A 20,747-nucleotide genomic window follows, 5' to 3' on the forward strand; every position below is an offset into this window, starting at 1 on the left:
ATCCTTGGATTCTCAGTGCCTAGCACAGCACCTAGTACAGAGAGCAGATGATCAATACTTTTCCAGTTGAACTGATGCTCACAAGTAAACCACTGTCACTCACTTTCAAAGTGGTCTCTCCTCTTTATAGTGGCACCATCAAGGTCTAGGACAAGACCAAATCTTTGATACAGACAAATAATGTTTGCTCAGGCTGATGTAAAAAAATGCTGGACAAACAAAGCCGGACAAATCTCCTGGTACCACCTTCTAACCATCTGCCACTCCCTCAAGACTCTCACACTACTTTCTTCTAGAGCCACAATCTCTACCCTGTTTTCTCTCCCAATGTAAATTCCCAACCCCAAACCACCAATAAGTCAGCCAGTCTCTTCTCATTCTTCCACCTTCTAGCTTTTGTGTGCTCCGCCCCCTCTATGACTGCTCCTTCAGCGGTGAAATAGTCTTTCCTGCATCACATCAAAATCCACGCTGTATGTCAAAGTTCAATTTAAGCCTTTTCCTCAAAGTGTTCTCGAGCTACTCATACACCTACAAAAACCAAACTCACTGCTATAGAGTTGATTCTGACTCAAAGGGTTTCCAAATCTGTTAATCTTGACAGGAGCAGACTGCCACATTTTTCTCCCGAGGAGCCACTGGTGGTTTCGAACTGCCGACCTTTCAGTTAGCAGTCAAGTGCTTTAGCCACTGCACCGCCAGGACTCCCTTATTCATACACCTGTTACTACTATCTGTTGAGTTGATTCTGACCCATAGTGACCCTACAGGACAGTGCAGAACTGCCCCATAGGGTTTCCAAGGAGCAGATGGTGGATTTGAACTGTCAACCTTTTGGTTAGCAGCAGAGCTCTTAACCACTGCGCCACCAAGGCTAGTGCCTTCTTATTCGGCTCTCTTACTGTAAATATAATTTGCATTACACCATTTTGCACCTAATTATATAATTTGTTGCCCTCTAAATGCTTCTCATTTCTATTTCCTCATCTGAGCTGTAATACCTCTCTGGCACTTCTCAGTGTACTTAGCTGGGTGCTGAGCACACTGTGATGCCACTTACCTGACAATGGATGGTTACGATTTCAGAAATGGGGTAGGGGAGGAGGAGAAGAGATAGGAAAAAGGCTGAAAAGTGGATGAGTACAGTCAGAACTAAGAAAAAAGCTGCGAGTAAAAGGGCATTTTAGGGAAAAAAGGTGGACTGTAAACTACCTTCTCATGAAGACAAGAAGATAAGAAGGAATCTGGATAGGATTATTATAAAGATGGAAAAAACAGTGATGGAGTGATAGTATACTTAGAATTGACTCTTAATGGCTGTGCTACATTAATAGGAGATTTCATTCACTCCTTCGATTCCCATATGAGCATTTATGAATAAAGGACTTTAATATAATACCCAGAAACAATTAACTATATGAATTAACTTTTCTCTGTTCAAGGCTGTTAATGAAATAAAGAATCCACATAAAAAGAATAAACAATAAAACTTAAGATAGTTTTAGTTTACTTCCCATTGCTGCTGAGTCGATTCTGACTCACACTGACCCTATAGAACAGAGTAGAACTGCCCCATATATAGGGTTTCTGAAGTGACTGGTGGACTTGAACTACCGACCTTTTGGTTAGCAGCGGGGCTCTTAACCACTGTGCCACCAGGGCTCATATTAGTGGAACACTAATAGCACTTATTAAGAACTATAACATTATTTATAGGAGCTTCATTACAAGTTTTGACTTGGGCAGCAGATAATAAAGAATATCACAGAGGCATGAGGTACAAAGAGGTGAAATTTTAAGGCTTTTAAGGAAATGCCTTCATTAAATTGACCTATAGGAATGTCTTCTTGTTATCTTAAAAAGACAGTCCAACTTTACACAAATGTGTATAAATTGTTTACACAGAAATAAGTGACATTTCTAACCCCCTCTGCCAAAAAAGTAAAAAAAGAGCAAGACAAGAAATTCAAGTAGGAAGTAGTAAGAGGTGGTCCTATGTGCCTGCATGACTCCTTTATATATTTTGGCCAACCAACTAATAAGCAAATGTTGCAAACTGAAAGGCAGGGCTGCAAACCCAAAAACCAGAAAAAAAAAAAAAAAAAAAATGAGCTCCTGATAATTTACTTGGCTACCACTGACTCATTTAGGTAAGTGAAAGAAGTAAAGTCGTGGGTGACTTCTCTTTACATACAGGACAATAGTGTTTCCACATTCAACTCGCCTACAGTTTTTAATTCATGAGAAATATATCTTAATTCATCCTTTCTTCTAAAAATTACAAGTACAGGGAAAGCCCAAAGGCTTTAAATGAGCTCAAGCATTTAGACATATCTGAACTTCTCATGAAAATGTCTTTATTTAAATTCAGAAGATTCTTCAGAGCTCTTTGTTCAAAAGGAGAAGCTGAGCTCCCTAATAGCCTTGAGGTGCTGGGATGGTGGTGAGGCTTTGGCGAACTCTAATCTGGAGACCCTCTGCCATCGAGTCGATTCCGACTCATAGCAACCCTATAGAACAGAGTAGAACTGGCGTAGTGGTTAAGTGCTACGGCTGCCAACCAAAGGGTAGGCAGTTTGAATCCACCAGGCACTACTTGGAAACTCTATGGGGCAGTTCTACTCTGTCCTCTAGGGTGGCTATGAGTCAGAATCAACTCGATGGCACTGGGTTTGCTGGGTAATCTGGAGAGTGTGCCACGGGTCTCTGTATTATCTGAAAACAGGTTTCCAGGGTAGTCAGAGTGAGGTGTGCGTAGAAGACATTCTTAAATTCACGGATTATATAAAGAGTTTAAAAATATTTAACAAAACAAGTTCAAAGACACAGAAGGTATTGTTCCGACAATGTATGAAATGTATCTATTTTTTTTATTGTTGTTGAAAAAGTTTGTCCTCATTGTTCCAGTCTGTTTTTTTTTGTAGGTGTAATATGTCACTCAGCATAACTTCTACAAGGACAGTGACTGTATTACGTATTATTATGTAAAATGTAAACTGCTCAAAGCTTGGAACAAAAAACATACTTGACAGATAAAACAAAAAGCTGAAAGACCTGATATTTGTGTTTGCACCAAATGACAGGCAGAGAGAAAGAATAGCACATTTGGAGACCTGGGACCCGTGATCTGGTACTTGGTCTGCCGCTTACTACCTGAGGTGACTTGAGAAAAGTCACAGCCTTTCAGATCTTGTTTCTCCATCTGTAAAACGGGTCAGATACTGGTCTGCATCTTTCCCAGAGATACGGTGAGAATCAAGTGTGAAATGGAGTGACTGGATTCTGAAGCTACACAAGGCTGTATGTAGTTATGTAATTATCAATAGATTTTATACTCTCAGGAAGAAAAATCTTTAAACTTAAAACAAAAATGGTACCTTCCCAAGGAGCCTGTCAACACTAAATATGGTTAAAAAACCAGCAGTATGGGCATCAGGAGACATAGGTCTTGGTGACATAAACAGGCCCTGTGAAGTTTGCATAAGCCCTTCTCCGCAGTTTTCTCAACTATAAAACAAAGGGGTTACAAAGAGAATTTCTAAGGTATCATTGAATTCATGATTCTGTGACTCTTCTAAATCCCATTTAAAAATTGTTTTCCATCTGAAGAATGAAATACTGTCTTGTGAAATACCGCATGGTTTTATTTGACAATTCTTCTAAATAAGACTGTCATCTGAATCAGAATTTTTGAGCTGGAAGAGACATATTATTCTTCAAAATGTCAAAGCTTACAACCGGCTTAACGCCAGCAAATATTTTCCTGAAGGAAATACGGCAGGGATTTATGCGTGTGCACCCATGTGTGAACGCAGAGGGATATGACACCTAAGGTGTCCAAGGCTGCTAGATTCCTGTTACAGTTTGGTGGTGACGTAATGTCAATGTGAAGTTTGGGTAAGAAGGATTTTCTATTTATATACTACATGAAATATCAAGTACTAAACAAAAATACAAAAAACTTCCAGGAATTTAAAGAAATAAACACCTCAAAATAAACTACCCAAATAGGCATTTATAAAAAACACATAACGATAATGGACTGGGTTATTAGCTTTTTTTGTTTAATGCCTCAAAAGAGGCATTTCATAATTTTATTTTTACCGCATCATCCGCTTGTTCTCAGTTAGTGTCATTTCAAAAAATGTTACTCAAAAATATATGACCAAACAAGTCCCCTAAAGTTTAGTGTGATAACTATTTCATTTAACATTATTTCTTATAACTTTGTAATACACATCCTCAAAGTCTAACCATTAAAATACTCTCCTTTGTTTAAAGGAGCTAAACTCTTTTAAAAAGCAATTACACCTGAAATTGAATGTATACTGTGATATAATATATCTGCTCTGTCCTATATTGTGACTATGAGTCAGAATTGACCTGACATCAACAGATCTTTTTTTTTTAATCAAAAAGGAAAATAGAGAAACTGTCCTTTAAAACCCCCAGCTGTTATCACTGCAAATTATTTAGGAGGAAAAACTGCTTACTGTGTCATAGATTCTGAACCCAGTCTGAAGCCCTGGGACTTGTCCTTCATGACTGAGTGCTGTCAAAAAAAGAAAAACAAGCAGTAAGTAAAAAATCAGAGAAGGTAACAGTATTCACATGCTGAAAAGCCACCAACTTCCTGAATGAGGAGAGAACATTCCTGTTCTGAACAACAATGTCTATCAGCATAAGGTATTCCCACCTATGTGCTTTAAAACCAATGAAATAGTTCTCCAGGTACAGTATTTTTATGCAAATAACATGCACCTTCTATGGCTGTTTGCCACCCCCACACCCCCAAGATATTTTTATAAGCACATTATGCTAATTTTGTTTTCACAACAACATGTGAAGGAAAATTGACTTAGTGGCACTGATGAAAATACTCGGGGGTGGGGGGAAGCGCAGCTGGCAAACATAGAGGGTGTGTGAAATACGAAACATGGTAGTTTAAGCACTCTTCATAAATAAAGTCAATTTTCAAGTGAGTGGCAAAAAAAAGTCAGTAGTGAATCAGACTAAATTAACATAGAAATACTATGTGGTATATTACTTAAGCTCTAAATTTATCTTTCTACATTGCATCTTTCCTTCATAATCTTTTCTCTATACTCAATGTTTTCATAGCGGTGGCGTAGTGGTTAAGAACTCGGCTGCTATTCAAAAGGCCGGCATTTGGAATCCACCAGCCACTCCTTGGAAACCCTATGGGACAGTTCTACTCTGTCCTATAGGGTTGCTATGAGTTGGAACTGACTTGACAGCAACGGGTTTGGTTTTTTTCGGTACTCACTGAACTATAAGCAAAATTTCCCATAATCTTCAATAAAATCTTGTCAGTATATCTGTTTCATTAATGGCAACTTTGTGAGAAAAAGAAACTAACAAATATTTCCAGTGGTGCCAGATTATGCTGAGTGTTAGATGCTTCCTCTAGCATTTGAAACATTAACCCCAAATCAACATATAATGCAGGAAATAGCATTTGACATGAGACATAGTATTTTATGTATCAACCCAGTGTTGCCATGAAGCGGACTGCAAGTATTTGTTAAACTGCATGTTATGGCAAGATTGATTTAAAATTCATACGGAAAATATAAACTGTTAAACTTTTGAATTACACATATGTGAAAGATTCATACCACATTTGCCTAACTATTAAAAAACTTCTAAGCCAAAACAAAACAAAAAACAAGAGGAGTACAACCTTCTCTTTCAGACTTATCTTGTTTCAGTAACTATGCTTTCCCAGTGTTACTGCTACTGAAGCTTGTTTTGCCTTTTTAGATTTCCTTCTTCACCATCGGAAACCCTGGTGGCGTAGTGGTTAAGTGCTATGGCTATTAACCAAAGGGTCGGCAGGTCGAATCCATCAGGTGCTCCTTGGAAACTCTGTGGGGCAGTTCTACTCTGTTCTACAGGGTTGCTATGAGTTGGAATTGACTCAACGGCACTGGGTTTGGCATCAGATTTCTGCAAGATCATTCTTCAACAAGACTTGGCAGTGAATATTTTTAAACAAGCATTACTTTTCTTATAAAGATTTCGAGAGGATATTATGCTTTTCAGGATCATAATTATGTGAGTATTACTGCGAACTGTACAGTTTTAAATCAAGCATATAATAAAATCCAGGATTGAAGAGCAACAAGACTTATGCTGAAGGGTAAGTAGTGTAGCAAGACACCCAATTTCACAGAACAACAATAGAACCAATGATGCCTTGATTTTTCTCCACCAGTGAAGATGATCTGATTCAACTGAAATGTATTTGGGGAAAAAAATTTCAAATCTGAGGATGAATTCAGGTTGTAGAACAGTCTACCTGCCCTCATCCAATAGAGCAACCAAGAAAGAAAACCAACAAAACTAAACTCAGAAAGCATCAATCGTAACAGAATTTCTGTAGTTTCTTTCCAGGCTTACGAAATAAACTCCAAAAACTGCAATCAAAATTTAAAGGTAAGATGCTTTATTCTTTACATGGTCTAAGTATTATTACTCTAATCTCTGTCCGTGGCAAGACCAGAATCTTACCAGATGCACTATATGTTAAACTTCGTAAAACTACTAAATTAAAAAAAAACAACTTCTTCTAACAGCTGTATCAGAAAAATCTCATCAATTTGAACTGATTCGAGAGGTTGAGGGGAGAGAGGTCAGACAGACAGAAGTCATGACTGTTAGGTCAATGTTTGTTTTAATGACTTTTTGTGACCCAAAATGAGTAAGAAAAAGTTGCCAAGAATAGGTCTTACCAAAGCTGCTTTAATGCGCGAATATAAATGATTTGTAATAGAGCTCTGTTCTTGTGAAATGGGTGCTGTGATGTCCTCGGACAGTTTGTCTTAAACAGGTTCAACAGTATCCTGCCATCTTTCCTCCTGTGGTATTGCATTACTGTAGTAACTGCAAGGAAACCCTGGTGGCATAGTGGTTAAGAGCTATGGCTGCTAACCAAAAGTCAGCAGTTTGAATCCACCAGGCGCTCCTTGGAAACTCTATGGGGCAGTTCTACTCTGTCCTATAGGGTCGCTATGAGTCAGAATTGACTCGACGGCACGGGGTTTGGTTTTTTTTTTGGTTTAGTAACTGCAATACCCAATTCCTTTTTCATGATACAAAGGTAGCCTAGCCTATGCTCAAATACTTACAAACCCCAAAGTAGTAGGGGATCCACATTACAAAGTTATAATACTTATTTGGAAAAAGGGTACTTATTTAATTAAGGTCAATACTTCACTTCTAAACACCTTTACTCACTATTACTTGGTCTCAGCAGCAGCATACCATATAGGTAGTTGCTCACCGAGGCGGAAGGAGGGGGAAGAAGAGAGGTCTCTGTGAGCTGTTTTGTTTTATTTCATCTTTAAACAATAAGGCCCCAAGGATGTTGTTCAATCGGCCCATACACACTGCCCATCAACAAAGCCAAGTCCATGACTGCCCTTCTTTCCACATATACCTCTCAGACAGTTGTTTTGTGACTTCATTTCTTCTTTATGGATATACTCTTGATTTGGGAGGGGAGATGACGAAACGAAGATGAGCAAAGCAAAGAACATGAATGGAAGGACCAGAATCTAGAGACTCCTGCTTCCTCAACTTTCACAACTTCTTAGTGTCACTTTTAAATTTTACATTCAATAACATTTAAATAGGAAAGGAATGATTAATGGAATGGTTTTAAATGCCCCTACAGATACACAGAGATTGACTGCAAAGAAAACAACTCACCCAAATATTTCCATAAACTTGAGAATAAATGTAAAATCAGATAAATGTTCAATGTTTGTTGTAGCTAGCACGTCAGCTTTAAACAAGGCAACTGTATGATGGAGTAGAGCTCTGAGCTCTATACCTCCTGACATATCTATCTTTTCCATACAATACCTAATGTTTGTTTATAGCCACTTAAGAATTTTTAAAAAGGATGCAAATGAGAGAAAATAAAATAAAACTCAGGACTGGTGGTAAAATTCTAGCCCTGGTTCTGCCATTAACTATGTGGGCATAATAAGCACATAACCACTCTCTGGGTCTGTTTTTTTCCTTGAAAATGGACAAGGGGACAGAGTAAGAGCACACACTATCATAGCACCATTCTCATATTGTACAGATGAGGAAACAGAGGCCCAGAGTCACTAAGGCTACAGAAGTTAACAGTCTGAAGGTTATGCTGGTGCTTTTCAAACTGATTTAACAGCAAAACTATTCCTCAAAACAATTTTGCATAAAAGCTTCATGTATAAACATCGAAAAGTAGAATTACTCTGGGTGAAGGTAGGCTTGCATAGTCTCGCACCCCCTACCTCCCCACCCCAACCTTCAACTATGGCTTCCTCTGAGGGACAGGGCTCTAAGACAGCTACAAACCACTGGACTAGACAAGCTTTTTCCTGTTTCCAGGAGAATTTTATGATTTAAAATATTTATATAAGTTTGAAGTTGAGTCTTTGATTTCAGGATATAGTACTCATTATGTCTCTGATTTATCTGATGCTAAATCTTCCAGTTGAGACAGTTTTCTTTAAGTAAAAAAAATTCTCTGAATTAAGATGCATACTATAGCAAAAAATTAAAAAAATGAAGACTTTCATCTTGATTCATGATTTGTAGATTTGGGATATTAATTATGCCAATTAAAATCAACAGTAACAAATCATTATAGCACACTACTCTAACAGCAAAGCACTATGTTAGATGCTGTGGGGATATAAAGCTGACTGAGCAGGAGCCCCCTGCCCTCTAAGGCTGTATAGTCTAACAGGGAAGGATAGGTATGCAACCAACAATGTGAAGTGAGATATATGTTATGATAAGGGCAAAAAAGAAATGTGTGGAAATAAAGGCAAAGAAGCCTTGGATTGTAACAGGAGGCTTCTGAGAAAGATTCACAGAAGAAGCGTTTCGCTGGACCTTGAAGGATAAACTAACATTCTGATAACTGGTTGTTGTCGAGTCGATTCCGACTCATAGTGACCCTATGTACAACAGAACAAACACTGCTTGGTCGTGCGCCATCCCGATAAATGGAGATGTATAAAACAGAGTAAGCAAAGGTTTGAGGCAGACCAGCATACTCAGGGAGGTGTTCTGGAAGATAAGGAAAAACAGGTCAGAACTTCTATGGTACAAATTAGATAAAAACTTAGGATGTTTGGACTTTACAAATGGGGAGCCAGCCAAGATCTCACAGCTGATGAGTCACATGACTTGGTTTTACATTAGGAAGGTATCTCCAGTGGGCAGGTAAAAGGTGCGTCAGGGACTGGAGGTAGGGAGAATGGAAACTGCCACAGGCAAGAGATAGAGGGCTGTGGCTATATTCCACAGCAATATCCTTCCCAAGCTCTTTTCCTTTAGTTCACTCCTAAGAAATTCGAGTTCCTTAAGGCTCTGTCTTCTATTCTCTACACTTCTCTATTCACATGATTCAACCAGTATGTTGATGCTACGTTGCCGCTGAGTTGAATCCAACTCATAGTGACCAAATGGGACACAGCAGAACTACCCCATAGGATTTCCAAAACTGCCACATCTTTCTCCTGCACAGTGGCTGTGGATCTAACTGCCGACCTAGGAGCCGAATGCTTAATCACTGCGCCACCAGGTTCCATTCCTGTTTATGCAAATGACTTCCAAATTAATATCCTGAACCCAGATCTTGAGTTGTCATCAAAATGAATTGGCAATTGTCACTTTTCAGCAAAGCTAGTTTTAAAAGAGTAGTTTTTCTGAAAACACACTTGGATCCATAGAATTTCATCAAAGCTACCTCGCAAATCTGAGTTTCCAGCAAATCTCTCCTAAGCCCCACGGATGTCTGTGAGACATCTACAAGTGGCTGCTGCACAAGTAGCACAAGCTTCACATGCCCCAAACTGAAGTTCTTTCCATATTCCCATACGCTGAGATGTTCCAGTCAGAAACCTAGATTTCCCTTTTTCCTTCACATGCATTTGGTCACCAAATCCTAGCTCCTCACTATTTCTGACTTGGATTACTGTAAGAGCCCTACTAGTCTTATTTCCTCCAGTACTGCTTTTTCCAGTCTTTTCTCTCCAGAGCTTCTGGAATGAGCTTTTGAAACAATCACCTTGGTCAAGTCATCTCTCTGCTTTAAATCCTCTGGTGGCTCCCTACTACCTTCAGGATAAAAGCCAGCTCCTTAACATGCCATACAAGAACTTTTTCAGTTCTCGTTCAGGTTCAGCTTCCTTGCACCCTCAGCTCCAGTCACGATGACATACTTGTGGTTGCCCAAGTATACTCGTACCTTAGTATGTATCTGTTCAGTCTACCTGGAATGCCCTTCCTTTCATTTGAAACTCAATTTAGAAATCAATTCCTCTGGAAAGCCTTCCCTGATTCCATTAAGTTCAGGTGAGGGGTCATTTCTATTTGCTCTCCTAGTATTGTCAAGCAGAATTCTATGAAAACACAGTATTATGCTATAAAAAACCTGCTGTTTGACTATCTGCCCACTCTGTTGAGAGAACTTCTTGAAGATGAAGGTAGGTGATTATTCCATTAATACATCTGGAGCATAGAAGAAAAATCGGAGTTTTCTTATGGATTTGTTTTTGGACATACTAAACCAGAAATTCCAGAATGGTATCTGTGTGGAAATTTCTAGTAGGCAGCTGGAAATACATGTGGGTAAATTCGGACCATCAATTCCTGGAGCCTTGTTTTTCACCAATGCCTTCAGAGCAGCTTGGACTTCTTCCTTCAGTACCATCGGTTCCTGATCATAATGCCACCTCTTGAAATGGCTGAACATCGACTAATTCTTTTTGGTATAATGACTCTGGGTATTCCTTCCATCTTCTTTTGATGCTTCCTGCATCGTTTAATATTTTCCCCATAGAATCTTCGCTATTGCAACTCGAGGCTTGAATTTTTTCTTCAGTTCTTTCAGCTTGAGAAATGCAGAGCGTGTTCTTCCCTTTTGGTTTTCCATCTCCAGCTCTTTGCACATAATACTTTACTTTGTCTTCTTGAGACGCCCTTTGAAATCTTCTGTTCAGTTCTTTTACTTCATCAATTCTTCCTTTGCTTTAGCTGCTTGACGCTCAAGAGCAAGTTTCAGAGTCTTCTCTGACATCCATCTTGGTCTTTTCTTTCTTTCCTGTCTTTTCAGTGACCTCTTGCTTTCTTCATGGATGATGTCCTTGATGTCATTCCGTAACTTGTCTGGTCTTCGGTCACTGGTGATCAATGCATCAAATCTATTCTTCAGATGGTCTCTAAATTCAGGTGGGATATACTCAAGGTCATATTTTGGCTCTTGTGGGCTTGCTCTGATTTTCTTCAGTTTCAGCTTGAACTTGCATATGAGGAATTGATGGTCTGTTCTACAGTTGGCCCTGGCCTTGTTCTGACTGATGATATTGAGCTTTTCCATCGTCTCTTTCCACAGATGTAGTCAATTTGATTTCTGTGTGTTCCATCTGGCGAGGTCCATGTGTATAGTCGCCGTTTATGTTGGTGAAAGAAGGTATCTGCAATGAAGAAGTCGTTGGTCTTGCAAAATTCTATCATTCGATCTCCGGCATTGTTTCTATCACCAAGGCCGTATTTTCCAACTACTGATCCTTCTTCGTTTCCAACTTTCACTTTCCAATCGCCAGTAATTATCAATGCGTCTCGACTGCATGTTCGATCGATTTCAGACTGTAGCAGCTGATAAAAATCTTCTATTTCTTCTTCTTTGGCCCTAGTGGTTAGTGCGTAAATTTGAATAATAGTCGTATTAACTGGTTTTCTTGTAGGCGTATGGGTATTATCCTATCACTGACAGCGTACTTCAGGATAGATCTTGAAACGTTCTTTCTGACGATGAATGCAACACCATTCCTCTTCAAGTTGTCATTCCCAGCATAGTAGACTATATGATTGTCTGGCTCAAAATGGCCAATACCAGTCCATTTCAGCTCGCTAATGCCTAGGATATCGATGTTTATGCATTCCATTTCATTTTTGATGATTTCCAATTTTCCTAGATTCATACTTTGTACATTCCAGGTTCCAATTATTAATGGATGTTATTCCAGTTATTAATGGAATATCAATTGAGATGTTTCAACAAACAGATGCAGCACCGGAGGTGCTAAGTCGTCTATGCCAAGAAATATGGAAAACAGCATCCTGGCCAACTGACTGGAAGACATCCATATTTATGCCTATTCCCAAGAAGGGTGATCCAACCAAATTTGGAAATTATAGAATATTAATATCACACACAAGCAAAATTCTGCTGAAGATCATTCAAAAATGGCTGTAGCAGTATATTGACAGGGAGCTGCCAGAAATTCAGGCCAGTCTCAGAAGAGGACGTGGAACCAGGGATATCATTGCTGATGTCAGATGGATCCTGGCTGAATGCAGAGAATACCAGAAGGATGTTTACCTGTGTTCTATTGACTATGCAAAGGCATCTGACTGTGTGGATCATAACAAATTACAGATAACATTGTGAAGAATGGGAATTCTGGAACACTTAATTGTGCTCATGAGGAATCTTTACATAGATCAAGAGGCAGTTGTTCAGACAGAACAAGGGGATACTGATTGGTTTAAAGTCAGGAAAGGTGTGCGTCAGGGTTGTATTCTTTCACCATTCCTATTCAATCTGTATGCTGAGCATATAATCCGAGTAGGTGGACTATATGAAGAATGGGGCATCAGGATTGGAGGAAGACTCATTAACAACCTGCGTTATGCAGATGACACAACTTTGCTTGCGGAAAGTGAAGAGGACTTGAAGTACTGACTAATGAAGATCAAAGACCACAGTCTTTGGTATGGATTGCACCTCAACATAAAGAAAACAAAAATCCTCACAACTGGACCAATGAGCAACATCATGATAAACGGAGAAAAGACTGAAGTTGTCAAGGATTTCATTTTACTTGGATCCACAATCAACAGCCATGGAAGCAGCACCTAAGAAATCAAAAGACACATTGCATTGGGTAAATCTGCTGCAAAGGACCTCTTTAAAGTGCTGAAGAGCAAAGATGCCACCTTGAAGACTAAGGTGTGTCTGACCCAAGCCATGATATCTTCAATCGCATCATATGCATGTGAAAGCTGGACAATGAATAAGTAAGGCTGAAGAAGAATTGACACCTTTGAACTGCGGTGTTGGCGAAGAATACTGAATATACCATGGACTGCCAAAAGAACGAACAGATCTGTCTTGGAAAAAGTACAGCCAGAATGCTCCTTAGAGGCAAGGATGGCGAGACTGTGTGTTACATACTTTGGAAATGTTGTCAGCTGGGATCAGTCCCTGGAGAGGGACATCATGCTTGGCAGAGTACAGGGTGAGTGGAAAAGAGGAAGACCCTCAATGAGGTAGACTAATACAGTGGCTGCAACAATGAGCTCAAGCATAACAATTGTAAGGATGGCTCAGGACCAGGCAGTGTTTCATTCTGTTGTGCATAGGGTCGCTATGAGTCGGAACCGACCGGATGGCACCTAACAACAACAAATTCGGACCTGCATGAGAAAGCCGGATGATGAATAAGGAAGACCCAATAATTGACGCCTTTGAATTGTGATGTTGGAGAAGAATACTGAATATGTCGTGGACTGCCAAAAGAACAAACAAATCTGTCTTGGAAGAAGTACAACCAGAATGCTTCTTAGAAGCAAGGATGGCGAGGCTATGTCTTCCATACTTTGGACATGTTATCAGGAGGAATCAGTACCTGGAGAAGAACATCATGCTTAGTAGAGGGTCAGCAAAAAAGAAGAAGACCCTCAACAAGATGGATTGACACAGTGGCTACAACAATGGGCTCAAGCATAACAATTGGGAGGATGACACAGAACCAGGCAGTGTTTCTTTCTGCTGTACATAGGGTCGCTATGAATCAGAACCAACACAGACCAGCCAGTGTTGCAGATGTGGAATTTGTTCAATACATATGAAATACTAAAGTAATACTTATGCAGTGAGGTAATCCAGAAAGAGAATGTTAGAGAAAAACAAAGAAAGGTGACATATATCTTGGTGAAGGTTGTATTACAGAGGCGAGCAAAGTCAGAGAAGCAAAGAGAAATAGGAGAGAAGAAGAAAGCTAAGTGCAATATTACAAAAGTTAAAGGAAGAGAAGCAGCAGAGGACCAATGGTGTTAATGACCCAGAAAGTTGGGGTGTGGAGTACTTCTTCACAAAGTCTGCAAACTCTGCTGGACTTGGCCCCTCCCTCCCTCCTGTGGGAAGCATCCCTTGCCCCTTCCCCCTGTGAACATGTTCCTCACTTGCACGATGCTGCTGGCCACTTTCAGGCTTTTGCACATGCTAGTCATAATGCTTCAAATGTACCCTCCTGACCACCTGACTCCCCCTGAAAATTAACCCTTTCACTTCTCACCACATCGTCTCAGAGTTTCCCATCACTGTGTGTGATTTTAAGTGGTATAACTGGGAAGAACAACAAAGATGAACAGGGTCGTGGGCCTCGAAGAGGCTGGGAACCACACATCTGACACAGAGACAATCAATGTAAGCATGTGATTTTCTTTAGCAATGATTAAACTCCAGAGTAGAAGTGAGGACAACGGACAACTGGTTTATATCCAGTTATCAGGGACTGGTGAGACAAGTATGCCAAGTCAAATACTCCAAGTGTTGTGTATGTGTCTGGCATCACGGTACTAAATGCTGCTGCTTCCACACATTTACTTTTTGGTGGTCTAAGTGACCAAGTTTGGGGAAAGTAAAAATTGCTTGTAGATAACCAAAAAGGCAGAAAGCACCATAATGCCACCCCTGTTTTTTATAATTCCTGCAAACTCAATAGTCAGTTGGAAGTCCTCTTCTGGGACCCCACTATTCCCTAGTGGCAGAATATGAGGGAAGGAAATTGGAGAGATTGAAGGAGAACTTGAGAGTTTTGTGAAGTCCACTGCAGCAGTTTGTGTGTTGCCATTTCTGCTTCGTGCGCAATACTATCACTGCTGATGCCTTCAGGCAGAGTGACAGGTCTAGCTTGGAAGATTAATAAAATACCTCAGTACAGCTTCTCCCATTTGTTTGTTTAGTATCTGTTCCTTCATTCAATAAATATTTAATGGATGCTTGCTTTGCATTAGATGCTGGGATTCCAGTTATAAGCAAGAAATAATCTCTACCCTTGAGGGATGTAACCCTTTTATTTCCATCCAATGAGAAAGAAAAGAAAAAAAATGACGTCATATGCATGAGCCATGCTAAGAGAAAAACTTTTCCTTTTGATCTACTTCCTCTTCCTTCTCCACCTTTAATATTGAAAATTTAAAGCTTTTATGAAATATATACTTTAATAGTTTCACAATATTTTTTCAACATAGCTTCTGTGCATCAGCCAAATTATTCTTTTTACCATCCTTGGCTGCTACCTTCTCCAGTCTTGTTCCTAATACATTTATCAAGTTTTTGGGAACTCTGTCTCAATTCAAATCACAACCATTTATTCAAAGTATTCTATATGTAATGTACTAAGCTAGGAGCTTCAGGGTGCATATGACGACTGTTCGAGAGTCGATTTCCATTGGTTTTACATAGCTATGTGTGATGGCTTACAGACTGCCAGCCAAATAGTCTGGGTGACTGGAAGTTTATATCCAGAGGTCAAGGGACCTGAAGCAGATATATTAGTTCGCTAGTGGGGTGGGAAGAGTATTCCCTAGCAAATTCCTTAACTCTTGTGTCTACAAAGGGGGCTTTCAGAGATAAAGGAACCAGTAGCTCCTAAAGATTAGCAAGTCTAGGGTACCGCCTGGGTGTTGGTATTTTTACACAAGTGCCCATTCTGAGGCCTAGCAAAGTTTGAGAATTATTAATCTGGCATATATCAAACTGGCAACTTGTGGCGGTAGGACAGCTCAGGACTAATTCTTGACTTGGGTGGCTAAGCTGACTTAGTGAGTATAGTTTAGGAGGGAATCAGCACGGATTACTGTAATCTCTATTGTCTCCTTCCTTTCTTGCCTTCTTCTCATCCCTGACTGGAATCTCAATTCTTAGAACCCTACAGGGATTTCAAACACCCTCCCCAGAAAACAAATATTAAACAGATACCAGTCTCTCTAAGGCTTATAATGTATCGATGATAAGACAGATGCATAAATACCTTGGCTTTGACACGGCAGGTGAAAGATGCAGTAAGAGACACACGATGTGCTATGAGATTATGGAAGAAAGAGATTCCTTTTGACCAAAAGGAGGTTCTGGCTCGTCTCTCGGTAGGCCAATCTAAATGATGGATTCCTTATGCCTCATTATCTAAGTATGTGTACACATTCATATTAGTTTAAAAAGACTAATTTGATCATGTTGCTTTTATATTTGCTCATTGGCTGTCTTCTTTTATAGATTTATTCCTATTATATACTCAAGCACAAGCTATACTTTTGTTCTATGATATTTAAAATGTGTACACTTATCAGTCATACCAGATGAAATAATTATACACAGTATTTGTGGTAATTACAAAAGTTGTAATTGTAAATGTAACCCCTATTATAAGACTGTTTATATGGAAAACTTCTATTTGAAATGTAATGTGGACCTATGCCAGTGAGTTTAAGGACAGGATGATGTGTAGCCTTTGTGATCCTGGCCCAGGCAGGTTTTTCTACGTTGATCTCGGGAATGATACTGCTTTCTAGTTAGCGACCCTGCAAGCTGGCATAACTTGGGTGAAGAGTAGTTTCCTCACTAAGCTGATGTCATTCCTCAGAGTTCTAGCAAAGACTCTTTCTCCTCTGGGTTAAGGTGCGGCACTGTGTAAGAGATTGCTGGGTACACATGGTTGCTTAAACACACCTACAAGAATGGGGAAGCATTAATAGGGGTAAAAAGACAGACTCATTAAGTACAAAAAAGTTGAAGGAGAAGAGCGATAAAAGCAAATCTGTTCCAATATACTGAAACAGACCTTTTATTATATGCAGGGTTTATTTGGATAAAAAACCAAAACCCATACCACTGCCATTGAGTCGATTCCAACATACAAGAGATACTTAAATATGAAGGGGTTCTTCTCTGAGTTGAGATTGACTTGACTGCAATGGGTTTAGGTTTTTTGGTTTTAAAGGAGAACTATGTTAAAATTAGAGACCATCATCATCACATTATTGTGACTGCTAAGTAATAACAAAAAGAACAGTCCGGCATACAGTTAACTATTATTAGCATACTGTTAGTTTCTCAAGCAAAGGAACAGTAGTGAATCAATATCTAAATTCAATGAAGATAAATTTTATATATACATTTTACCTGGAGCTTCACACAGCTGGATACATCTTTATGTGAAGCTGTTCCTTTTAAGTGGAGTAACTGAGAACTCCAACACCACTAACTCGTATATTTGTAGGGAGTGGATTAATGAAAGCAAAATTTCACTAAGAAGATCTTAATATACAAAGAATTGTAATTTAAAGAAAAGACATGCTCATATCCTAATATATATATAGGAGTGTGTGTGTATTTTATATAGATATATATATATATGGAAACACTGGTGGCATAGTGGTTAAGTGCTACGGCTGCTAACCAAAGGGTTGGCAGTTCGAATCCACCAGGTGTTCCTTGGAAACTCTATGGGGCAGTTCTACTCTGTGAGTTCTACTATGAGTTGGAATCGACTCGACGGCACTGGGTTTGGTTTTTGTCGTTTTTATATATATATATATATAAATTTTTTTTTCTCCTCTACCCTCAGGAGAAATCTGATAATGTCTGGAGACATTTCTGATTGTCACAACTGGAGAGGGGGTGCCTTCAGGTGCCTAATGGGGGGAGGCCAGGATGCTGCTAAACATTCTATAATGCACAGCACATCGTCGCACAAAAAAAAAATTATTCGACCAAAATGCCACTGAGTCCCAAGGTTCAGAAACTCTGAAATAGAGTGCTTCACAAAGCAAGAGGACAGGAGAATTTCAGGGTGCTGGAGAACTTCTCAAAAAAGTCACGCTGATAGTCAAGTCAGAAGTAGGGTGACTGACAATAATCAATTCTTCCATTTTGCTAACGGGCAATTCATGGCTAGGAATGGCTGATGGGACGTTCTCCTAACAGCATCTTTCACATCTTAGATCTGTAAATGGATTATTAGAAGGATGTTACTGGTTAACCTTTGAAAACATCATCATGCAGAGCAAATACCATGTTACCCCAGTGGCTTTGGAGTCACTTGTCAGAGATAGTACTGGGCCATGGGACACTGGTCTGACCCAGCACAACATCAGTCATTTTATGCCCTTATGTATACTCATTATTCAAAGATCAAAATCTATACTTGCCTCAGGCAAATCTTTTTTTTTTAAGTACAAAATGTTCACTGTACATGATACTAAGAAGTCATTAAGAATGTACCACAAAAACTTATGAATGATTTATTAGAATTATGAAATCTTTAATAAGAATTTGTATTATTCTCTAAACTGAATTTTAATGGCAGATCTGTGTAAGAAAATAAGATGTAGTACAGGCTGAGCTCAGAGGCTCAGATCAGCTGAGTAAGCAGTATTTTGGCAAATAGGAAAACAATTTCACCCATATGTTATTTTGTGTAAATTTTGAGTAATGGGAGTTAGGAAGACATCAAGGAAATGGCACATTTGCCAAGTCTAGTTTTAGGGTGGAGATTATGGGGAATTCTCTCACAGCCACTTAATTATAGAACCTGTGGCCAATGTCTACGCCCTGCCCTCAGGCTACAAGGGCTAAGAAGACCAGCAGCCTGTGGGATTTCACTCTAGAGCAAAAGAGGGTCCTGGAAACCTGGATGGGAACTGCCCAAAGTAGCCAGAAACCTGCTGATGTGGGGAAGAGAAAAAGCAGGAGCTGAGGTACACATGCTAAATGCAATGGCTGAGGCAAAGGTGAAAGGGGAAGATGAGCAGACAAACTGGCCACCAGATCTTCAAGAGAGTCAAGACCTTATGGGTCCCTTCAGGTTAGAAGGAATTCTCTATTAATCTCTGGAGGCTTTAGAGTTCATTTGTGAAGAATGTTTAGGGACTTTATTGTTGGGAGTAAAATCTGGGGGTGTGAAGTGACTCACATTGGCTTTGCTGTCACATGATTGGGGTCCCACCCAAGTTCTTCTTGGGACATGTGATCTCTCCAGATTTGAGACAAATAAATACTTTTGAAAGGTAAAAGATACAACACTAATATAAAATTAACTTTTTCCTCAAAATATTTATGCTATTGAAACAAATTATGGGGTAAGAAGATATACACATTGCCTGGTCTTCATTCAGATTCTTCATGGGACACAAATAAGCACTTTAGTTTGACCCTATTTATAATGTAAGATTTCAGATTAGTTTTATCAGTATCTTTGATATGTGTAAAGTTTGTTTTGATTTAGTTTTCATCAGAAAAAGGAAATTTCAAATATTTCTGAAATTTTAAAGTAAATCCAAAAATAAATTTTTATTTATTTATATGACAAATTAGGGATAAATCAACTATGCATATTTTCTCTGATAAACAGAATTACTAAGTAAGAAAAGCTATGAATTGATATTATTCTTTAGTAACAGGAAGGAAGCAAAAGTAATTATGACTGTATTTTCAATCGTCTAGTGTACATTAACTTGTAGGTATTTGAAAAATAGCTACAAGTCTATTATAAATTTGTTGTTGAATTTAACAAAATAATAAAATCGCATTACTCCTATGGTTAAGAATAATTGAGATGCACTCCTGGCAAAAGACTAGCAAATGGGAAAATTTTTTTCTGTGTGATATATGATTCTGAAAACAGTGATCTGTAACACAATCTAGGGTTTAATGAATTGTCTACTTTTGGGATAAAAAGGGTAAATAAAAATTAGATACTTCACAAACTAAGAGAAAAACATGTACATTGAAGGCAACTTATTTACTGCCTGCTGAGGGTATGACTACAAAAAAAAAATTTTTTTTTTCTTTTTTTTGAGGGTATGACAGAATGAACAGTGTAAAATTCTGTGTGCTTGTGTGTTGGCTGGAAGAGGAACTACCATGGAGTTATCTGATGCTTTTGGGTACTCTGTTCTTGTTTTGGACTAGAGGAGAAAACAGTTGCTCCCGAATACAAATGGAGCAAGTACTTTGGTTTAGGCTCCAGCCCTTCAGAATTAACTCTACATGCTTAGTAAAACACTGAAAAGAATTAAAAAACTCTTCTCCTCACATGAAGAGACGTGGATATTTTAATAATTATCTTGAAATAACAAAACCAATATTCAATTATTCATTTAATGAATTTTTAGAGGATGTATGCAAAAAAAAAAAGGATGTGATTTGTAATTTCTCCACATTCACAGAAATAATCAAATATTCTTGTACATAATTATTACTATATATCTGGCATTTATACAAAAACATACTGATTGTGTCAGCGTTGAAACACTGATAGAAGGTACTTTTCTATTTTTGGTTCCAATTTGCAGAAATAAAAAAAAGGAAAACAGCATTTTCGGAAAACAAAACTGGGCCTAATTTTAAGAATTAAAAAATTAGAAAAAAGAAAACTGGGCATTTTAATATCATGAAGCTGTTAAGAAATAGAATTGTCTGCGGTAATAAGATGTCCAATATATGTTGGTGAAAGGAGAAGAAAAAAAGAGAACATAAAGTTATGATTCCAGTTTCATAAAAACAAAAAAACAGACATGTATGAGTCAGAATGGACTCGATGGCAACTAACAACGACATGCTTATATATGCAGAGAACATTTTTAGAAGG

General features: G+C 38.7%; 1 protein-coding gene across 5 annotated transcripts in view; it reads right to left on the reverse strand.

Moving 5' to 3' along the window:
* The window catches only part of AHI1 (Abelson helper integration site 1), a 211,167-nt gene that overhangs the window by 12,218 nt on the left and 178,202 nt on the right, over positions 1-20,747 (reverse strand). For all 5 annotated transcript variants that reach the window (XM_049901705.1, XM_049901695.1, XM_049901686.1 and 2 more), the window contains one exon: positions 4,494-4,552. In XM_049901705.1, coding sequence (XP_049757662.1) covers positions 4,494-4,552 — 59 coding nt within the window. The remainder of the gene's footprint in view (positions 1-4,493; positions 4,553-20,747) is intronic.

This window comes from Elephas maximus, chromosome 1, assembly GCF_024166365.1.
Source record: "Elephas maximus indicus isolate mEleMax1 chromosome 1, mEleMax1 primary haplotype, whole genome shotgun sequence".
NCBI lineage: Eukaryota > Metazoa > Chordata > Mammalia > Proboscidea > Elephantidae > Elephas > Elephas maximus.